Source organism: Octopus bimaculoides, chromosome 9 (genome assembly GCF_046866305.1).
Source record: "Octopus bimaculoides isolate indiv1 chromosome 9, ASM4686630v1, whole genome shotgun sequence".
Lineage (NCBI taxonomy): Eukaryota > Metazoa > Mollusca > Cephalopoda > Octopoda > Octopodidae > Octopus > Octopus bimaculoides.
In genome coordinates, this window is record NC_142936.1 from 859,708 (window position 1) to 879,562 (window position 19,855).

General features: G+C 34.2%; 1 protein-coding gene across 2 annotated transcripts in view; it reads left to right on the top strand.

The window, feature by feature from the left end:
- LOC106871208 (insulin-like growth factor 2 mRNA-binding protein 1) overlaps positions 1-14,853 on the top strand; it is a 34,520-nt gene extending 19,667 nt beyond the window's left edge. For both annotated transcript variants that reach the window (XM_089356935.1, XM_089356936.1), the window contains exons 3-16: positions 627-733; positions 2,025-2,076; positions 3,170-3,218; positions 4,505-4,593; positions 4,764-4,850; positions 5,463-5,505; positions 6,905-6,996; positions 8,362-8,478; positions 8,695-8,836; positions 9,832-9,927; positions 10,464-10,640; positions 10,750-10,854; positions 11,838-11,966; positions 12,062-14,853. In XM_089356935.1, coding sequence (XP_089213061.1) covers positions 627-733; positions 2,025-2,076; positions 3,170-3,218; positions 4,505-4,593; positions 4,764-4,850; positions 5,463-5,505; positions 6,905-6,996; positions 8,362-8,478; positions 8,695-8,836; positions 9,832-9,927; positions 10,464-10,640; positions 10,750-10,854; positions 11,838-11,966; positions 12,062-12,337 — 1,561 coding nt within the window. In that variant the 3' untranslated portion in view covers positions 12,338-14,853. The remainder of the gene's footprint in view (positions 1-626; positions 734-2,024; positions 2,077-3,169; positions 3,219-4,504; positions 4,594-4,763; positions 4,851-5,462; positions 5,506-6,904; positions 6,997-8,361; positions 8,479-8,694; positions 8,837-9,831; positions 9,928-10,463; positions 10,641-10,749; positions 10,855-11,837; positions 11,967-12,061) is intronic.
- Positions 14,854-19,855: the final 5,002 nt, after the last annotated feature.

Here is a 19,855-nt window from a genome sequence, read left to right on the forward strand (position 1 = left end):
CTGAACCACCACCGCCGCCACCACTGCTATTGTCAGTGCTAAATATAGTAAACCTATTCTGCCTCCCACATGAGTTGCTATAACTGCTGCCTCAAGATGCTTGGAGGAATGTAGCAATTGCAACTCGCTACTAATATTACATATATTCCTATGCATAAACCTGCAATTTTGTTCTTTTTTTTTTGTAACACATTAGTGTGTGTGTGTGTGTGTGTGTGTGTGTGTGTATGTGCATGTTTTATATATATATATATATATATATATAATGGTGGATCATTAAAATATTTTCATTATTTCAAAATTGACAAAAATATTAACCAAAGTATTAAAATAGTTTCACTTTAAAAAAATAATCATATTAGACTTATTTAAAGATATTTAGAATGAATAGCCTAAATCTTTGTTTTCGTATTTAAAAAGTATTCCATGTTTACATCTAAGCATCATTTCTCATTAGGCTTCAATTGCTATAAGTTAAAATTGTTAAAATTCTGCTTAAAAAAGACATTTGAACTGTAAAAGATTTGACAAAATAAATATTATAATCTACAAATTAAAAAAAATATATTTTGAAATTATTCTCTGTACATATATTTCTTTTCCTTTGTTTAATTTTTTTTATGTAGTCGGCGCACAAATAAGGTCCAGATTAGAAATGTTCCTCAACATGTAACCAAAGAAGAGTTTGACCATTTTATATCTTCTTTAGAGCAAGTTCAAAGACTTGATCACGGTAATTCTTGTGTTACTTTTAATTTCCTTCTTTAATGCTTTTGATACCAGCTTGCCTCTGACCATTTATCTAAATTCCAAGTTAATAATGAAGTTACGAAAACTTTCAAAACTCTTGATTACTTGACAATTTGAAACACAGTGTTGTATCATTAGAGAAACTGGGTCACAAAAAGATTAACGTGAGGATTAATCATCTTAAAATGAGAAGTTTATATTTTAAAACAAGGACAGTTTCAGACAGGTTGGTATCAAAAGTTTTAAACATTCAATTTATATAATTCTTAGAATTAGTTTCAGTTTGAAAGCAATTATTTTCTTATTCTTTGCTTTTTTTATTTTGCACAGTTTTATGTAATTAAGATGTAATTTATATCAGCTGAGTAAAAAATAAGCAACGTTTTGAAACCTGAAATTCATCACAATATATTTCAAGAATGTAGAAAATTTATTCCTCAAAGTACGTACCATTACAATCAACACATTTTTGCCAACGAGTTACAAGTTTGTTTATTCCAGTAACATAAAAATCTGGAGTTCTGGAGCTGATGAACTCTTTGAATGCATTTTCACCATTGGTTTGATTTTTGAACTTCTTCTCTCGCAGGAAACCATCAAAATGCTTGGAAAAGTGGTAGTCTGTAGAAGGGCCTGGGGAATAAGCTGGATGGGGAAGAACTTCGTAGCCAAGTTCCCTCAACTTCTGGAGTGTCATTAGTGAAATGTGTGGTCAAGCATTGTCCTGAAGAATGATTGACTCTCTTCTGTTGACCAGTCTGGGATGGAGGAGTAGCAGTTTTTCGTTCATTTGGGCAATTTCATAACAATATGTTTCTGCAGTAATGGTTTTTTGGTGGGGTTTTAAGAAGTGATAGTGGGTGAGTTAAGCAGTACATCACCAGTCACCATAAGCTTTTTTTTGAAGAGCTTGGGTTTAGGGAAGGTTTTCGGTGCTTCATTTTTTCATTACAAGTTACAATAAGGTTGAGAAATGGATTGATCTGGTTATGGAGAAGAAGCAACGAGCAAATTTCATATCAGCGCATTGTCTGATTTTCATTCAAATCGTGTGGTACTCATTTATTGAGCTTTTTTTCATGTTTTGATTGCAAAAAGATATATTAAAAATTTCAAAACTCTGGTACAAAAATCCGGTACAAATTCTTCGTGATTCAAAACGTTGCTTACTTTTTACTCAACTTGATACAAATGTTCTATTTTGCAGAATGTTTATATTCCGTTGTTACAAAATGATCTCAGTCGTTGGACTCACTACCTTTTTAAATTTTTAGTTAGTAATGGTGTTGTGTATGTAACTTACAACAATCCAGATCAAGCTCAGCAGTAAGTTATCTTTTAAATATTATTATTATTATTATTATTATTATTTAGCTACATTTCTTTTACACTTTTTCACATGATTACAAACTTATGCATCACAGCATCTATTTTCCATGCTGACATAGCTCTAACTTTAGTGTTATTGTTTGTGGTGATTTCACAGTAATAAGCTGAAATATTTCATTGCTCTGTTTATTTTACGCTTAGATAAAATAAATAATCAAACATTTAAGGATTGTATCCAGCAGTATTTGAAAAACCTTAACTTGAGGGTTATCGGTTAATTGATGTTTGTGCCCTTTTAAAAAGACATCAATAATTCAAAACAGCTAAAATAGTTGCCAGAAATCAAAGCAGTTAAAGACTCAAAAACTGCTGCCTTCTGTTTGTTGATTTAGAGGAGGATTCTGACAGGGCTTCATGCTCTGATGTTAGGAGTAGATGACTGGTGGAGAGAATGTAGCAAACCATGTCCAGAGATGCTCTCAACAAAGTGAGTGAGCAACCTGTGCTGCTGCTGCTGCTTGTGTGGGGAGTGTGGTGTGTTGTATAATAGTAAGAAGGCATGGGCATAGTTTGGAGAAGTGCAAAAGTGGGGGAGAAATAAAGCAGGTATGCTCTACTGGATGTGTAATGATAAGTGTGCATGCATGGATGGTGAAGCACAGTGGAGTGGACAGAGAATGAATTAAAAGAAAAATTAACATGAAATTATGATGGAAGACTTTGAAATCATTTTAGAGAAAGTTTATATCCTACAATGAAGCTTGGTATCAAAAGGGTATTAGGTTGAACTACCATTGTTGAAAGTAACACATTTCTTGAAAAATGTAACTCAAAACAAAATAAAATCTGATTATTTGAGATCTGAGAAAGTTTTTGGAAACTAAGACTATTATTTCTCTTAATAATTTAAAAAGTTAAAATATTTCAAAGTATCAAAGTTAATCAGTGTATATTGTAAATCTAATGAGACATCTACTTAATTCTTCTGCGTATTTCCTGAAAAACATGTAATTTCATAATTTGTTTATTTGTTTTTTTTTATTTGTATTTATTAATTTGTTATGAGTTTCTTTTTTCCCCCCATTTTTAGAGTTATTTCACAATTAAATGGTTATGATTTCCAAGGCTCAATTTTAAAGGTAAGGAATTGTAAAAATTCAAAATTTGTTCTGCCTAAACATTTGTATCTGCAAATATAACTGTAAAAGATAATTGAAATTCATGATGTCTGAAGAGGTATTGCTTCTGTCCTGTAAATTATCAGATGATTTGTGAGGTGAGCTTCAAGACATCAAAACATGATGGGACAGAATGGCATCTATATTAAAGATGGCAAGAACTAAGAGGATATTTCCAAACTGGAATATTTTATGGCTGACAAATTTTAGTAATAGTGACCATAGTTTTCTAATTGTGTTAATCATACAACTGATAAATTATGGATAAAGATATGGCTCACATATTGATCTATTGAAAAGTACAGGGGCCCTTTTGCTTTTATGTTGATATGAAAAAGAAATTGGACAGTAAAATTAAAAAAAACAATTGGTGCCTAACCTACTACATTTCATTTTTTTTTTTTTTTTGATGAGTTTCCCATTTGTGGAGGAAATAATCTTCAAATTTTGATATGGTGAAGCAAGTAAAGTATGTTCTCAGATACACAACATATATTGAATCTGGACTTCAATCTATATTATGTGTCATGTGTCAGAAATTGGTTATGGCTGAGATCAAAACCTTTATGCTGAGTTTAATTGCATGAGACTTTTTGTCCAAATTAGTTCATTTTTAATTTCCTCTAATAATGTCTAAATTTAATTTTATTACAATTCACTGAAATTACTCTTGTTTCATCATCATTCGATGTCCTTTTCTCCATGCTAGCATGGGTTGGATGATTTGACAAGAACGGACAAACCAAAGGGCTCTGCCAGTTTTATGTCTGCTTTGGCTGGAATGTCCTTCCTATCACCAACCACTTAGAGTGCTCTGGGTGCATTTTTACATAGCACCAGCACTGGTGAGATAGCCAAGTACTTGCAAGATAAGACCCCCTGCCCTCAACTGAGTATAGACTGGAGAAACTATGATAGAGGGAGAGGAGCAGGTGTCTTACTGAAGAGGTGAACACATGATTTGGCCACCTGCAAAGTGAAAGGAGACAGATGCTTGCTTTAAATAATTCTCCTTTTATTTCAATATTTGCAAATAGTAAGACTTTTCTCGTGTAAGCTTTGTGTATACTGCTTAAAGTATAATATTTTTAGAGGTGATTTCTGTTTGGAATATAAAACAAATGTTGGCAATATAAAAACCTAAAATTATGGGAGAGAGCATAGAAGTCCATAGGTTCATAATAATTAATCACTAAGTTAATTGTAATAAAAATTGTTTGACTTAAATATGATCAATTATTTTTTAGGCTGATTTTGCTAGCAGCAGAGCACGAAATAACCAGTCTAATTCTAATAACGGCTCAGGGATGGTGTGTGGTCAAGATTTACCTCTTAGGTAAGAAAACTTGACCATTTAATGTTCATGGATTGGATGCAAAGTTTCTACAGCTGGATGCCCTTCCTAATGCCAACCACTCTAAGAGTAGTTTAACTTTGAAAATTTAATATGAATGTTTGCATAATAAATTAAATGTTTTGAAATTAATAATTCTTCTCATTGTTTAGAGTTCTGGTTGGTAGAGAATATGTCGGTGCTATCATTGGCAAACAAGGTCAAACTATAAAACAAATTACATCTCAGAGCAATGCTCGGTAAGTAAAATATTTTTTTGTCAATTTGTATTATTATTATTATTATTATTTCCAACAGAGAGTTTTTTCTTTCTTACTAGCAACAACTTTAGTCTTTGCTAGGTTAACTTTAAACAACTTGTGTGGCAAAGGACTATACATTAGTCAGTTAGAAACTTATTCTTCAAATTAACCACCCCACTGTTGTCTCTGTAAAGACTTTACTGCTCCAAAAAACAGATTTAAAAAAAAATTTTGTAACCCTTCATGGTATTTTGGTTGTCAGCATATATATCAATTTGTGATGTATTAGAAACAAATTTATTTTAATGGAAAGACAATTCAAAGTAGGGTCACTGTGCGATTTGTTTCATTAATTGGCTTATTTGGGATTAAATTACATGCTTAATAGAATGGTAATCTGATGATAAGCTAAGTTTATAATTTGATTTCAGTTTGCAAGTGTAGCTGTCTCTATTACTTGATCCAAATGAAAGATCCTCAGTTAAAATAAGAGTAATGCCAAGTAACCATATTTGGAAATTCTAACAAATGTCCCTGAATTCTTGCTTGATTGAATGAGGCGTTGCATCTGCTCCCTACTTTCTGACATTGTGTTCTATATTATTCCAGAATAGATGTACATCGGCCTCCTGATAATTCTGCTTCAGAGACGGTGAGTTTGGTTTTAGTTGTAAACTTTTTCAATGCACCAACAGCTTAAAGAAAAATGGTTTTGTTCAATTCACAAAAACATTACAGAATATGTATTTGAGTAGATGAGTTAGTAATTTGTCATCAGTGATATCAATATCAGTTTGTATAAAGTCTTTTTGCAATGTAACTTGTTGAGGACCGAAACCTTATTTAACAAATGCAACAGCCATCAATAAATTACTGTAAATTCCAGTTATTCTTACATTTACAATTATTCTCATTTACAACCTTCACATAATAAGACAACACTTTTTATATATCCTTATCATTTAACATCCATTTTCCTTGCTGGCATGGGTTGGATGGTTTGACTGGATCTGGCAAGGCCAGAGGACTGCACCAATCTCTACTGTCTGCTTTGGCATTGGTTCCTACAGCTGAATGCTCTTCCTAAATTCCAAGCACTTTATAGAGTGAGTGCATTGGGTGCTTTTTTTTTTTTTTACATGGTACCAGCAGCAGTGACGTCACAAGACCCCCTCAACTGAGTGGAAGGGGTGTAGTATTGAAGGGGTGGCTTTGTTCCAAGTAGTGGGCAGCTAGTATATGAATAGTGGGAGGGAAATGGGTGTTTGGGAGGTAGAGATAGACGAGAGAGAGGGGGTGGGGGGAAGTGATGGGGGAGGGTTCACCCAAGGTACAGGGAGGTGTGTATGTAATGAAGTGGACTAGGGATTGGACAGGGTGAGTTGATGGGGATGGGTAAGTTTAGGAGATTGTGAAAGAGTGGGGGATGGAGGGGAGTGGGCACAATTAGGTGGAGGTGGTGTTAGGAGGAGGTATGGGAAAAGATTTGACTGGGACATTGTGTGTAGGTAGGTTTGCAAGGGAGAATGAGAGGGGAATACAGTGAGTGGAGGAGGTATGAGGTAGATGGTATGTGGTGGTGGTTGTGGGGGAGGTTTGTCGGGTCATAATGGACATGCTTTTATGGCTTGTCTACTAAATTCACTGACAAGGCTCTGGTCAGTGTGGTCTAGTAGGAGACACTTGCTCAAGGTGCTGTGCAGTGCGACTGAACCCAAGACCACATTAAGAAGTTTCTTAAGCACACAGCTAATCATGCACCAGTATGTGTGTGTGTGTGTGTGTGTGTGTGTGTGTGCAACCATAGAAAAGTGGATGTAATGATGATGATGTATATATTCAGAGAGAAAGAGTGGTGCAGGTATATTAAATGAATTATAAGAATTTCAACGTTGAAACCTGCAACAAAAACTGCAATTTTACAAATTTGAATAGAATATTTTCTCATCCTTTCCCCCCATTTTCTCTGGTTACTACATCAACATATCTTAACACCTTTAATGTTGCAATCACCATTTAAATTTTGTGTTCTTCATTTTCTTTTTCCCAAGTTGGTAACAATCAAAGGCAGCTCAAGCAGCTGCACCACAGCATGCAGGGAATTAATGAAAGTTATACAGCAAGAAGCAACTTCGTTAAATCGGTTTGTTTCATTTAAATAATTAAACTTTCGTTACTGGGTTTATGTAAATTCAGCCGTTAACATATTTGGTGTGGGTGACATGCTTTTTCTTTTTTCAAAAATATGACCCTTGTGCTCTATGTGAAGATACATATAGCCCGTTATATGTGGTTATATTTGTCTTAGAGAAATGCTTATCTCCAGCTTTTGGCTACTTTAGACTATTAGTAATTCTATGTTCTAAAGAGAAAGAACCTGTAAATGGTTGCCAGCCTGCTAGAAATATCAACTAAATCTTCCAAATCTCATGCTAACATGTAGGTTGATTTTGGTCTGGATTCATTGTCTGGAAATAAGACTGGATGATCATGGCTGGAATGCCTTTGATCACAGGGCCGAAAAGATGGGGTTTATTTTTCCTTCTATCTTTTAACCTATAAATTTCAACGAACATTATTAATTTCTTAACTACAGAGAAAGCATTTTAATTATTAAATGCAGAAAACCTGTTTTCTTGAATATTTCCTATAGAAATTGTTTAATTTTATATGGTAGTTTTTGATTTAAATTTTTATATTTTCTATCAATTTGAATCTTTAAATTTTTGTCTCCACTAAAACTAAAAGTACTTTCAATATGATATTGTGGTTATGATTTGTTTGTTCAATGTAGAGAAGAATGGGATAATATGTGAAATACTGGAGAAAGGGTATCATGGTATCAAAACAGTTTCTCTTAATTGTAATATTATTTTGACAAAATCTTTCGGAATGTATGAGCTAATAAGTTGAGCTGTTAAAATTTTTATGATACAGCAATTTATTTAAAGTACTTGAGAATTTTGGAAAAATTTACACTTCTGCAGAAAAATTTTTAAAATCTCCATTAAGTATTTCATATTGGGTCCCATTTATTCTTGCAGAGAGTGCTTCAACACTGGAATGTAGCATCAATATTCAAGCAATTTCACAATTTGTTCAAATTTCAATTGAACAATGTATAACATTGTATGCTTTCATTCTGCTACGTGAATGAAATTCTCTTACTTTTTGTATTGTCTTTGATGTTTGAAATATGCTACACGTTTTACCACACACAATTGGCAGTATATTATAACGAGCATTTTATATCTGAAAGGTCCTGCATCTAACTTTACCAGACCTGTGCATTATATGTGGTTGCCCTTCTTTCCAACAGGTTGAACCATTCATTTCAATAGTTGCTAACTTCAAGTCATCTGAGAGGAGTTAATTTTATGTATAATTGGAAAATGTTTGCAAATTTTAGTTTAGCTGGTCTCCCTGTTTGGTCCATTTCATTCCACCCCCTCACACTCTCTCTCTTACACTTATTTCATTGAAACAATTGTTTTGTCTATTTTTTCAGAACAAACTCATTACGAATATTATGTCCAAACAGTCTTTGTGGTCGTATGATTGGCAAGCATGGTAGTGTCATTAAAAGCATCATGCAAGACTCAGATTCTCACATTACGGTCTCCAGGTATTGTGCTCTTTGCCTCTTTAGCCTTTATTTCCTCTCTCTGCAACCTTCTTTCAACTGAATATTTTTTTAAAGTCCAGAAAAATGGATTCCGAAAAGAAAGTGTTTCTTTTTAAAGCAGTTTCTTTCTCTAAAATAAAGATTAAGGAAACGTTTATTTCTATTTATTTTATTGTCTCTTTTGCTAACATTATTTATTACTTTCCTCCCATTTAGTATCAATGATGCAAATGTGAATAATCATTTCATTGACCGTGTGATTACAATAAATGCTTCGCTGGATGCTATGTCCAAAGCTGAAAAGATGATATCAGAAAGGATGAGGAAATTCTATGCTCAAGATTCTCAACAGATGGCTGTGAGTTCTGTCTCTCTGTTTTCTGCCGATTGTATTTAGGGTGTACTTATGGCATACTGATTGAATAGGCATCAACTGGTCGTTGCTTCTACAGACACTGAATGCGGAGAAAATTCCTTACAAATGTTTTCACACTCATTTTGAAGGCTTTTCACATTCTGTGGGGTGGCATTTGGCAGTTTGAGTGCCACTGGATTAACTGAAGAAGAAACCGCAAATATATGTGAGGGGAGATAACTTGCATTGTTAATTTCAATTTAGCAATGTAGTTATCCTCCTTAGAATTTTGTATAGCAATTAAGTCAAATCACCTGCCAATAAATAGTTCTTTAATCTATTGGAGCACTATGACAGTTGAAACTATATTTTGAACTGAAATATTTTAATAAATGGCTTACTTGGTCAGTATGCTGGGTGGTATTCAGATTTTGCTCAGTTTTGATATTTTGTAATCCATAGTCTGCCAACTTAATGTCTGTGCAACCTCTCGTTAATCCTTTGATTACATTCATTCTTTTCTACTATTGTGTGGTTTCTTGAACATTTTCTAAGAATCATTAAAAACTCTACTTCCGACAGTTTCTAGTGTAAAAAATATTGCTTTGAATTGTTTCATAAGCTTCTTATTAAGGTTTTGAATTGTGTACAAATATTCTCAAATGTTATAAGAATGTCATTGACATCTCATTGTAGAAAATGCTAATACATGGTGATAATTAGCAAGGAACACTGTCGGTAACGTTTTAGAAGTTTAGTCTTACTGTTCTCAAGCTGCATGATTGTCAGGGCACATTCTTTATGCTTCATAATATGTAATTATTTGAACAGTAAACATAATTACCTCATTAGTGATTCACAAGAATTTGACAATAACTAATTACATAATTATTTTGAATTTTTACTTTTATATTTTAGTGTCTGCTTGAATTGATTGAAATGTGGATATAGTTTTAATTTTTTCAAAAGGTTTTATTAAATCAAACTTTTGTTTCTAGTATCAGCCCCCAATGGCTCTTGGAGTACCTGCATTTGCTATGATGCCTGGAATAAACAGTTTCCCTACTTTAAGGCATCCTTATCCTCCTTATGTGGTAAGCTGCTTCTTTCATATTTTTTAATTCTTGTTTCAGTCATTGGACTGCAGCCATGCTGGGGTTTGTTATTTTTCTTAATAGGTTACAACATGGTTTTCCTCTTTCTATTGATTGAAAGCTTTATCAGTTACATACAGTTGTATCATGTAGAATAGAGTTGTGCTAATCTAGAAAGGGTTGCTAGATTAAATGTAATTGATGGGATTGTAGAAATTTATCCAGTGAGAGAAGTAGATTCCATAGCCTTATGGAATCTTTTTCAGACTAGTACTGGTGATATTTGGCTAAGTTATAAAGGGAGAGAGAGTGTGTGTGTGTGTGTGTGATTGATTGAGATTTGGATATTTGGACGTCTGAAATGATAAAGCTAGATACTGTATGTGGCACTGTTTAGTTTCCCTTTTCTACAACTTGAGCTCAAGTTCCCAAACAGGTTAGCTTACCTTTTCATCTTTCCATGGTCAATGAATACCAGTCATATACTCTGGTTGGTTCCATGTACTTATGGGGGATTATTTTTCTTTTCATTTCAGCAAGGAAATAATTGGTATCCTGGTTTCTGTGGTCTTCTTCCTAATCCACAACCTCCACAGCAACATCAAGAAGAAGTGACCTACCTCTATATTCCTAAAAGGGCTGTTGGTTCTATTATTGGAAGTAAAGGCATCAACATTCAGACAATCAAAAGAGATTCAAGTGCTCGAATCAAAGTGAGTTGATAGCTTTTTTTGGTGGTGGTGGTGGTTCCTTTCCTTTTTTTAATTTTTATAAATTTCTTTGATTTGAGTTTAATAAAAACTCTTGCCTTGTCTTGTTTAGATATTACCAAATAATAAAGGTGAAGGTGATGAGAAAAAAGGTTCCTCTTCAAATATGGACGAAAGGAAAGCTATTATTGTTGGTGATTTAGATGCTCAATGGAAAGTAAGTAAAATCTGAAATTAGTTTGATAGTTTCCGATTTACTATCGCAATCAATTGGAGTTCATACATTTTGGCATTGTTGCTGTCCACTTTTATATGACTGAGTTTTTAAGTTTGAACTGAGGACAATTCACCATAAAGCAATAAATGTTAAATAGCAATTTTTTTTAACTGTTCACAACTCAAGAATTTAACACTAATCTCATTGAAATTTCTATATCATCACCATCATAATGTGTGTTCCATACTGGCATGGGCTGGACAGTTTGACAGGAACCGGCAAGCTAGAAGCCTCTGTCAAGCTCTATTGTCTGTTTTGGCATAGTTTCTATGGCTTTATAAATGTATGATAGGAATATAACAAATTTAGCAAAATGTTGAATTTTAAACTAAATATTTGTGGTAATTAAGCAAATTAGTCAAATATTTAAAATGATTTAGAATGTCTGTAGCGAGTTGGCTCCAGAGAATTGTACTCTTAATTTCCAACTTGAGAAGAATTTAACTTAATACAAGTTGTGAATATTATGTCTGATTATAAAACATTACTACCAGACGTTCTCTACCAGGTGAACATTTTTAACTGCTGTCTACTCGCGTGTCATTAACTTGATGTAAAGTAGATTAATTATAGAGAAGTAACTATGTTAATCCATGAAAGTGTGCAATGGTGCTCAACTATATCAATGCCAACTGGGTCCTTGGTGAGTGTTGTAACAATTGCAATAGAATGTATTTCATGTTTGCAAGAATAGTTGAATTAAATGCTGTTAAACCTGGCTGATTGCTTAAGGGATTTGAGTTCATTGTAGGAGCTGCTCGGGGCTGATGGGCAAGTAGGGTTTTTTTTTGTTTTTTTTACCTTCAATTTATAGATAGGAATAATGATTTAGATTGTTGACATTCATTAGTTTGTCTTAGGAGGATTATAAAGGTTTGGAAATTCAGCAACAGAAATTGTTAAAGATTAATTTTGTTTTGTAGGCTCAGTTTTATCTTTTTGAGAAAGTTAAAGATGATGGAGCTTTTGGTAAGGAAGAAGTGAAGTTGCGTTCTGAAATAATGGTTCCTCGCAGCATTATTGGCAGAATTATTGGCCGTGGCGGACAGAATGTAAGCAGACTTTGAATTTGTGTTGTGTGTGTTTATTACAGTATAGACAGGTGTAATGGTTGGTTTTTCTTTATTGTAAATATTTTCTCTTTCAGCTTCAAGAATTGCGGAGAGTTAGCCGTGCCATTGTGAAATTGCCTGACGACTTCACTGAAGATGATGTCCCTGTTACAATCATTGGAAATTTTTATTCTCTTCAGTCTGCCCAGCGACGAATCAGAGATCTCATGGTGTCGGCCCTTCACAGTGCAGGCCCTCCACAAATACCACACCAACAACAGCAACCACCATTGATTCCACTTCCCCAACCTCCCGTTTCCTATCATCAAAACAGGACAGTTAAAACCAGTAGGGAACAAGAAGTCAACTAATTGTACATAATTAACATCTCCCAACCCTGATCAGTTGTTAATCAAGTTATCAGGTTCTGATGACATGCCAAAGATGTCAATCCATTTTTAAGGATGTAAGTTGTGTAGATAAAAACTTTTAATTTAACTTTCTAGGACTAACACTGACTGGATTTCTTCCTTATTACATGAAGTAAATAGGTAAAACTTTTGGTTTCTTTTTATCCTCTTTCCTTTTTTATATAATTTCTTGTGTTTCTTTAACTTCATGTAATTATCTACTTCAAGATTTTACTTCTGTTTGAGAGACAGACAAAAGTGGTTTCTGTCAAATCGGGTTGTATAAAGAAAGGTGGGGGGGGGGACGACAAAATGACGGACGATTGCTATTGTTTGGATCTCTCTGTTTCACTGAGGGCAGCAATAATCTGTGTGTAAAGTAGGCAGTTGTTGAGGTTGGTTGTTGTTGCTGTAATTATTGATGAGGACTGTCCTCCACTATTCTCTATTGATAGCTGATAGTTGTTCAATACAGTGGGTAGGAGCTGTTAGCCTCTGTCCATTTTTGGACATTTTGACTTTCCCCTTTTTTTTCTCTTTTTTTTAAAATGAAATATCAAAAGGACACACAACTAATTGTTGAAACTCTACAAACTGGTTTATTTTTATTTATTTATTCTTACATGTCTATGATAATCATGAGCTATTTTGTTGGAAGTGGAGTCATTTTGAAATATAGGTATTCAGTTGAACAAATTTTAACCTGAGACCATTGTTGAATGTTGAACCTTGTCCGGCTCCTTTTTTTCTAAGGAAGTACAAAGTTTATTTTTGATACTTGTTGAGGTGCTTTAGAACTTTTAGATGATCTGCATCTGACCACCACCAAACATAATTGTTTGTGTTTGGGCTAAAACAGCTCTGTGTAACCTTTTTTTTTTTTTTTGTTATAAAATAATTAAAAAAAAAATAAAAATGAAAAAATTACTAAAATTTATATTTCAGGTGATTCTTTTTTTTTTTTTTTTTTTTTTTTTTTTTGTTTTCCTTGCCAACCCCACCACAAACAATTTGAACAACTTGTCAATATTAGAATGGAAACTATTTTTGTTCTTTAACTCTGCAACTAATGTTCACAGTGTCTGCCATGCAACCTTTGGTAGCTCTGAGACTTTCAGAGTTTCACTGATACATTTTATTCTTGTATTTATTGGATTAGCAATGGATTTCTGAAACTGTAAAATCAAATAGTTTTTCTTGTCACCACACACACTTTTTGTTATTTTACTTGACTCAATTTAGAAATGTTTTTGCTTTTAACTTTTTTGAGGAAAAGGAATTTCTTGATTTATTAACTTAACGTTAGCATGTGTTCACTGTTTGCAATCAATTTTAGACTTAGCACTTAATTTAGGAAATAGAGTAATATTGCCTTTAATTATGTGCCTTTGTTAGATATTTTTTTCTGATATCTCTTTCAAACTCTAAAAAAAAAAGTAAAAAAAATGAAAAAAAAAAAAAGGATAACTCTAGGTAAAAACCAGCAATGTTTTACATATAATTTGGAATTTTTTGCTCTAATTTCTTAAGATTTTGATTTTGATAGTGCTGGATTTTGGCACATTTAGTGTGTGTGTGTGTTGCTTATAACCACTGAGGCTTCAGATAGTATGTTCAGTTTTATTCTCTTAGATTTATTTTTGCACATTTTTATGAGTTGTAATAATAACCTTCTTACCAATCCATTTACAATCTAAAGCCTTTTATATTTCTTATTGGTGGTGACAAAATGAAGGTTGTAACAACCTGTTCATTTTTGAACTACAGAATTAGAGAAATGTGATATTTTTTAGATGGAACTATATTCAGGTTTTCAATTGAACGACAATCTTCTTGACTGAACACTCTAGTTGTGTACAACATTAAGTTCCCACCTATCCCAGAATTTGCAAGTTGAGCTGCAAACTCATTACATATTTCATGTGTACTCTCAATGCATTCAACCTAGACACCACACACTGCTTGTTCTAAATTTTATTTCATCAATTATAATTCTTTCTGAATATTGTAATTAAGTGCAGTAAATTGCACATATGCATTTCAAATATTTGGTGAACGTTTGATTGATCAGAAGCTTAAGATATAAAAACAGTATGTGCTATTTTGAGGCTGGAATATCCCTGTGGGAAAAGATTAAAATAAAAAGACAAATGCTATCTTCTGCTTTGTCGGGTAATTGTCTTGACTATTAGCAGTTTATTACACTGAAGGAAGGAAGGAAGAACAAGTTAGTGGGTTTTCAGTTGAGTCAATCTGTTCCCCCCCTTTCATCACTGGTTTGCCTGCATAACTCTCTTTCCTGTTGTTAGTTTGTGAGTGAATGAGTGAGAATATGCATGTCTATGTAATGTAAAGATCTTTTAAGCCAAAGACAAACACCATCTGAAAGAAATGAATTTTGTAAAAGAAAAAGGCTCTTTTTTTTCTTTTTTTTTTACTTCTCTAGCAAAGAAATAAATTATTATTCAATCTCACAATGAGGTGGTTTCTTTCTTTCTAGTTCATTTGCCTTTTTGTTTCCTTTTTTTTTTTTTAGTTTTTTTTTTGCAAATACTCCTCTTGCAGTTCCAATGACACACACGCACGCACACACACACACACACACACACACACACACACACACACACACACACACACACACACACACACAGAGGCTACCTAAGAAAATAGTTGTGAAAATGTATGGGTTTACAATGAATATTGTGGATATTCTCTGTAATCAACCTTCAATTTAAAAGATTGTCTTTAATGCTTCATAAATACATCCGGTTCTGTTAATAGATGTAACTATTGCAAATGTACACTTTAAAGATGAGGGTTAGCCTGAAGAATTTTTGTGGGGTCGGACATAACCTTTATGAAACTTAGTATAAGGAGTCCAAAAGTTGAAGATAAAGAATTTTGATATAGTTACTGTTTTTTTCAAGTAAGAATTGATTTCTTTAAAATAGTTTTTATTTTTTTGAAGTCTAGTTTTGGAATATTGAAAGTTTGATTCTACTCAACATGTGGCTTGGGTTATTCTTCAAGAAATTACAATTTTTCATCTTTAAAGAGATTTCTGTTATTTCAAGTTCTACTGTTATTACATCTGTGGATTAAACGAGATTAGTGCAATAGCAGGAGTAAGAAACTCACTGTTTTTATCAGCAGTCTGATCCTGCCCACCCACCCTCTAAAGCCCTTCCATTACCTTCTCTGAGCTTGCTAAAATAAGTCTTGGGGGCAGGTAGGTGCAGTCAGTTCAACAGATTCTGCTATATTTTATGAAATAGGAAAAGTAAACTTGGTTCTGGCAAGATTTGAACCAAGGATAGTGAGGATTGCTGAGTAGAGACAATGAATCAACTTCCATTTTCTCTCTACACTTCAGTTATGGGAAACCTATGATGTTGGGAATAATTAATTAAAATAGTTGTTACCTCTGGATTGGTTTTGTTATTGTGAAGTGTAGACCAACTTCTATATTTTCAATGACTCCAAGAGAATTGTCCTTGATTTCAGATGTTACAATATAAAGATAGCAGAGCAGAGCCTGCTCTAACAATTTTGTGTGAATAAAAAAAAGAAACTACTGACTGACCTGTGAAGAAGAGATGGATAACTGTAGAGACACTAAAAGTAGGGGAGGTGAAAGTAAAACAAGTTTAATGCTATGGAAGTAAATTTGGCGGGCGAAATATGGATAATGCTTTTTTGGACGGAGCCCAAGATTTCTGGTAAATATTCTGGATAAGGGAGGTGGGTAGCACTGAATTAATATTGCACTAGATTGAAGATTTTTTTTTTTTTTTGTTATGGTGATTATATAAAAGTTGCCTCAAGCCAACATAGATGCACACAAAGCAATGTTTATGTAACGAGAGAGTTGCAGGTAAGAAGGGCAGAACTATATTTTAAGGTTTTGCAATCAAAACTGCAAAAGTTTTATTAATACTAATTTTAAAATTTTGTTAAAAGCACTTAAAGATTTAAGTAACAGATTTAAAAACAAAAAAAAAGTCCTGGTGTTGATTCATTTGACTAAAAAGTCTTTAAGGTGGTGCCCCAGCATGGCCATAATTTAATGACTGAAATAAGTAAAATAATAAGATTGTTTCTTATTGTGCATATATAATACATGTATATGGATGTGTGCATCATCATCATCATCATTTAAAGTCCATATTCCATGTTGGCAGGCAAGGATTGCATGCTTTGAAAGGATCAGGTGGGTCCAGAGTCCCATCGGGCTCCAACTATCTGCTTTGGCAGGGTTTCTATGGTTGGATGCCCTCCTTAACTCCAACCACTTTACACTGTGGACTGGGTATTTTTTGTTTTATGGCACCTGCACCAGTGAGGTTACCCTGCAGCCTGCAAGACTACAATTCCCTTCAGCTGAGTTGGGACTACAAGAGAGAGGGAGGTGACTTTATGCTAGGAGAAGGAATCAGAATAGAGGAGATATAAAAGAGGATTGGGAAGAGAGAGAGAGTGGTGATAATGAGGTGTGGCCTTGAGATAAGAGGTGATCAGGGACAGAAGAGGAAGTGAGGGTGGAAGAATATTTGGGAGGGTGAGAGATGGCTAGGCATAGGGGGATGAGTAAGAGAATGAATATATGGGTAGGGTTGAGGGGGTGAGCAATGATACATAAGTACCAGTTGTGTACTGGGTCGATCTAATCGACTAGCCCCCCCCCCACTCCCCCAAAATTTCAGGCCTTGTGCCTAGAGTAGAAAAGTATATATTTTACAGACAGATATACTTCTTATTCTCATAATGCTCCCAGGTCAATTTTAATTGGACAGATCTATGATGAAAGGTATTCCAGATGTGACCATCCTGCCTAATACAGCAGAGACCACAGTCTTCACTGTGTTCCTTTATTTAACCCCTTAACATTCTGATTACTCTGTCAAAACCTAATGCTTATTTATTCATTTTGTTTTTAATTAATTATGCATCATCTCATAGTGTTGAGATTCCAGTGATGTGATTATTCATTTTTAGAATGACATTGAGGAGTAAGTGTGAGAGGCTGGATCTGGTTGGTCTGAGCATAAAACGGGAAGAATATTGAGGCCTGATATGGCCAGTTTAAATGCTAAAGGGTTAAGGTGTGATTTGAGAGGGATTTGGCTGCTATTTCTTGCAAGTTGTGTAAAGTTTCTCTTTGTTGTTGTTTAGCCCCAGGTCAGTCCAACTGTGGCCATTCAACCATTTTTTCATCTACACAGGAACCCCATGACCTCATTCTCTAAGCTGTCCTAAGAGTGAAAGTGTGTCATATGAGGCAGGATTTGACAGGTATTTTTAGCAAGTTGAATGACTGTATAGAGGCTCCCTCTTGTGATAGGAATGAAACATAAAAAAACATTTAATCCCCACATTAAAAATATGTGTTTGGTGGGGGGGAGTGATGAGAGAAAGGAGGAGGAGGAGGGAGTAGAAAAAAAAGAATAATTAGAAACAGGAAATAATGTTGATAAAGGTGGGGAAGGCGTAGGAATAAAATTGGTTTTGTTTATGGAAAGGAATGGAATAGGATTGGCAACAGGTGTGGCAGTGTTTAGGATTGTTATCAAATAACACTGCTGCCTTCGGTCTGTGTGTGTGTGTGTTTGTGTGAATGCACACACACATCTAAAGACATACCAAAGAGAGAGAGAGAGAGAAGGTCTGCACCTAAGCAAGTCTACTGATAGATATATATATATATAGAGAGAGTTATGAATCAAAAAAGCAGTGAGTCAGTGCCAGCATTTTGGATGTTTTGGCCTCTCAATCATAAGATAATGATGCCAATCTCAATTCAAGGCCACTCTCGGTTCTGCTGCTCATTCCAAAGACTACTTCTGTTCACCTCATTTAATTCTTCAATTCTTAAAACTGTTCAGTGTCAAGTATGAGTTTCCCTTCAGATGAATATCTTTGATATTGTATGTGTTTGAGAGATCTAGAGCAGGGATGGGTGAAATTGGTACAAAATCAGTCGACATTTAATTCCTCACACAGATACAAGGGCCTTGCTGATGGCCAACCAGCTGAGAGGTTGATGATGTGTATCCTGTCAGTGTATTGTGTTTGTGGTTAAGTCACTTAACTCTAAAATGGCCAAGTCCATCTAAATAACTGTGAAGTAGGAAATATTTGTTAACAAGAAGAGCATTGTTAAATTTGAGAGCCATGTGAGACTGCAGTGTTTGGAGAGAGGATGGTCTATGCAAGTGGATTTGCTCCAGGTACATTCTCTGAAGTATGAACCAATGATAGAACCTCTATGTAGTCATTTGTTCTCCTAGAAATAGCAGTGAAATCTCCCTCTGTCAAATGCAAAGCTTATTTATTTACATTGTTTCGAGTTAACCTTGCATTTATCTCTTAGCTGTGAGATTTCAATGATCTGATTGTTTATTTTTAGAATGACATTGTGGGATAGGTGTGATAGGCTGGATCTGGCCAGTTTGAACATAAAGCAGGTACAATATTTGGGCCTGATTTGACTGGTTTAACTGCTAAAGGATTAAATCATACACTACTTTCTTTAAAACAAAAGGGACAGATTAGATAATGGGATACGAGATACATTGGTTGAATCCTGCCAAAATAAATGTTCTCAATTCTACAGATAAAAGATTCTTATTTCAGTTGCTTAATTCTTCAAAAGAAATAAGTATTGGTAAAATAATTCACTTTCTGGTCTCTAATAGTAATAATAATAAGTTAATGTTTAAATAATGATGATTATGGATATGGCTAAAAGGCAACTGAAGGTTGTGTGTGTGTGTGCGCTAGAAATAAATTTGTTTCCAATACAGAAATTATAGCTTCCAGTTTATTTCTCTGGTTAAGAATTGCCTCATTGTTGTGGAAAGAAGCTTTACCATATGCCATGGGCCCAATAATAATAACTTGCGTAAATGAGCCTGTAATCGCTCAGATTTTGGATTTCTTGGATGTGTTATATGCTGGGGCAGTGTGAAATTCCTTGCAGCTGAACGAAGTGATGGAATGTCTCCCAAGACCTTAACAAGCAATGATGCTTTTTATTAAAAGATGGAAATGGCTGCAGCATCAGAACAATAGAAAAAGAAGAGAGATGCTGGTAATGGTGAGAGGGTGGGGTGGGGGTGAGGTTATGTGTATAATTTGAAGTGTTTGGAAGAATTTCTGGGTGATTAAAACCAGAACTGAGGTTGATGTGAAGATTAGCTTCTTCCCATATAATAAGAAAGAATTTGGTTCAGGACAAGCTGGACGTAGTCATTACATGTTTTATCAGTCTGAATATATATAGAAATATCTAGACAGAATGCAAATTATAAACTCTTTATTATACATATCTATGTGTGTATATATGTCTGTATATACATTTTGCAATGTAAAAATGTATCCACCTATATACATTATATATATATCAAATCATGTAAATATATCAAATTAAAGATACTACAATGGACAATACCAAGTGGACTCTCACCTATGACCTTATGT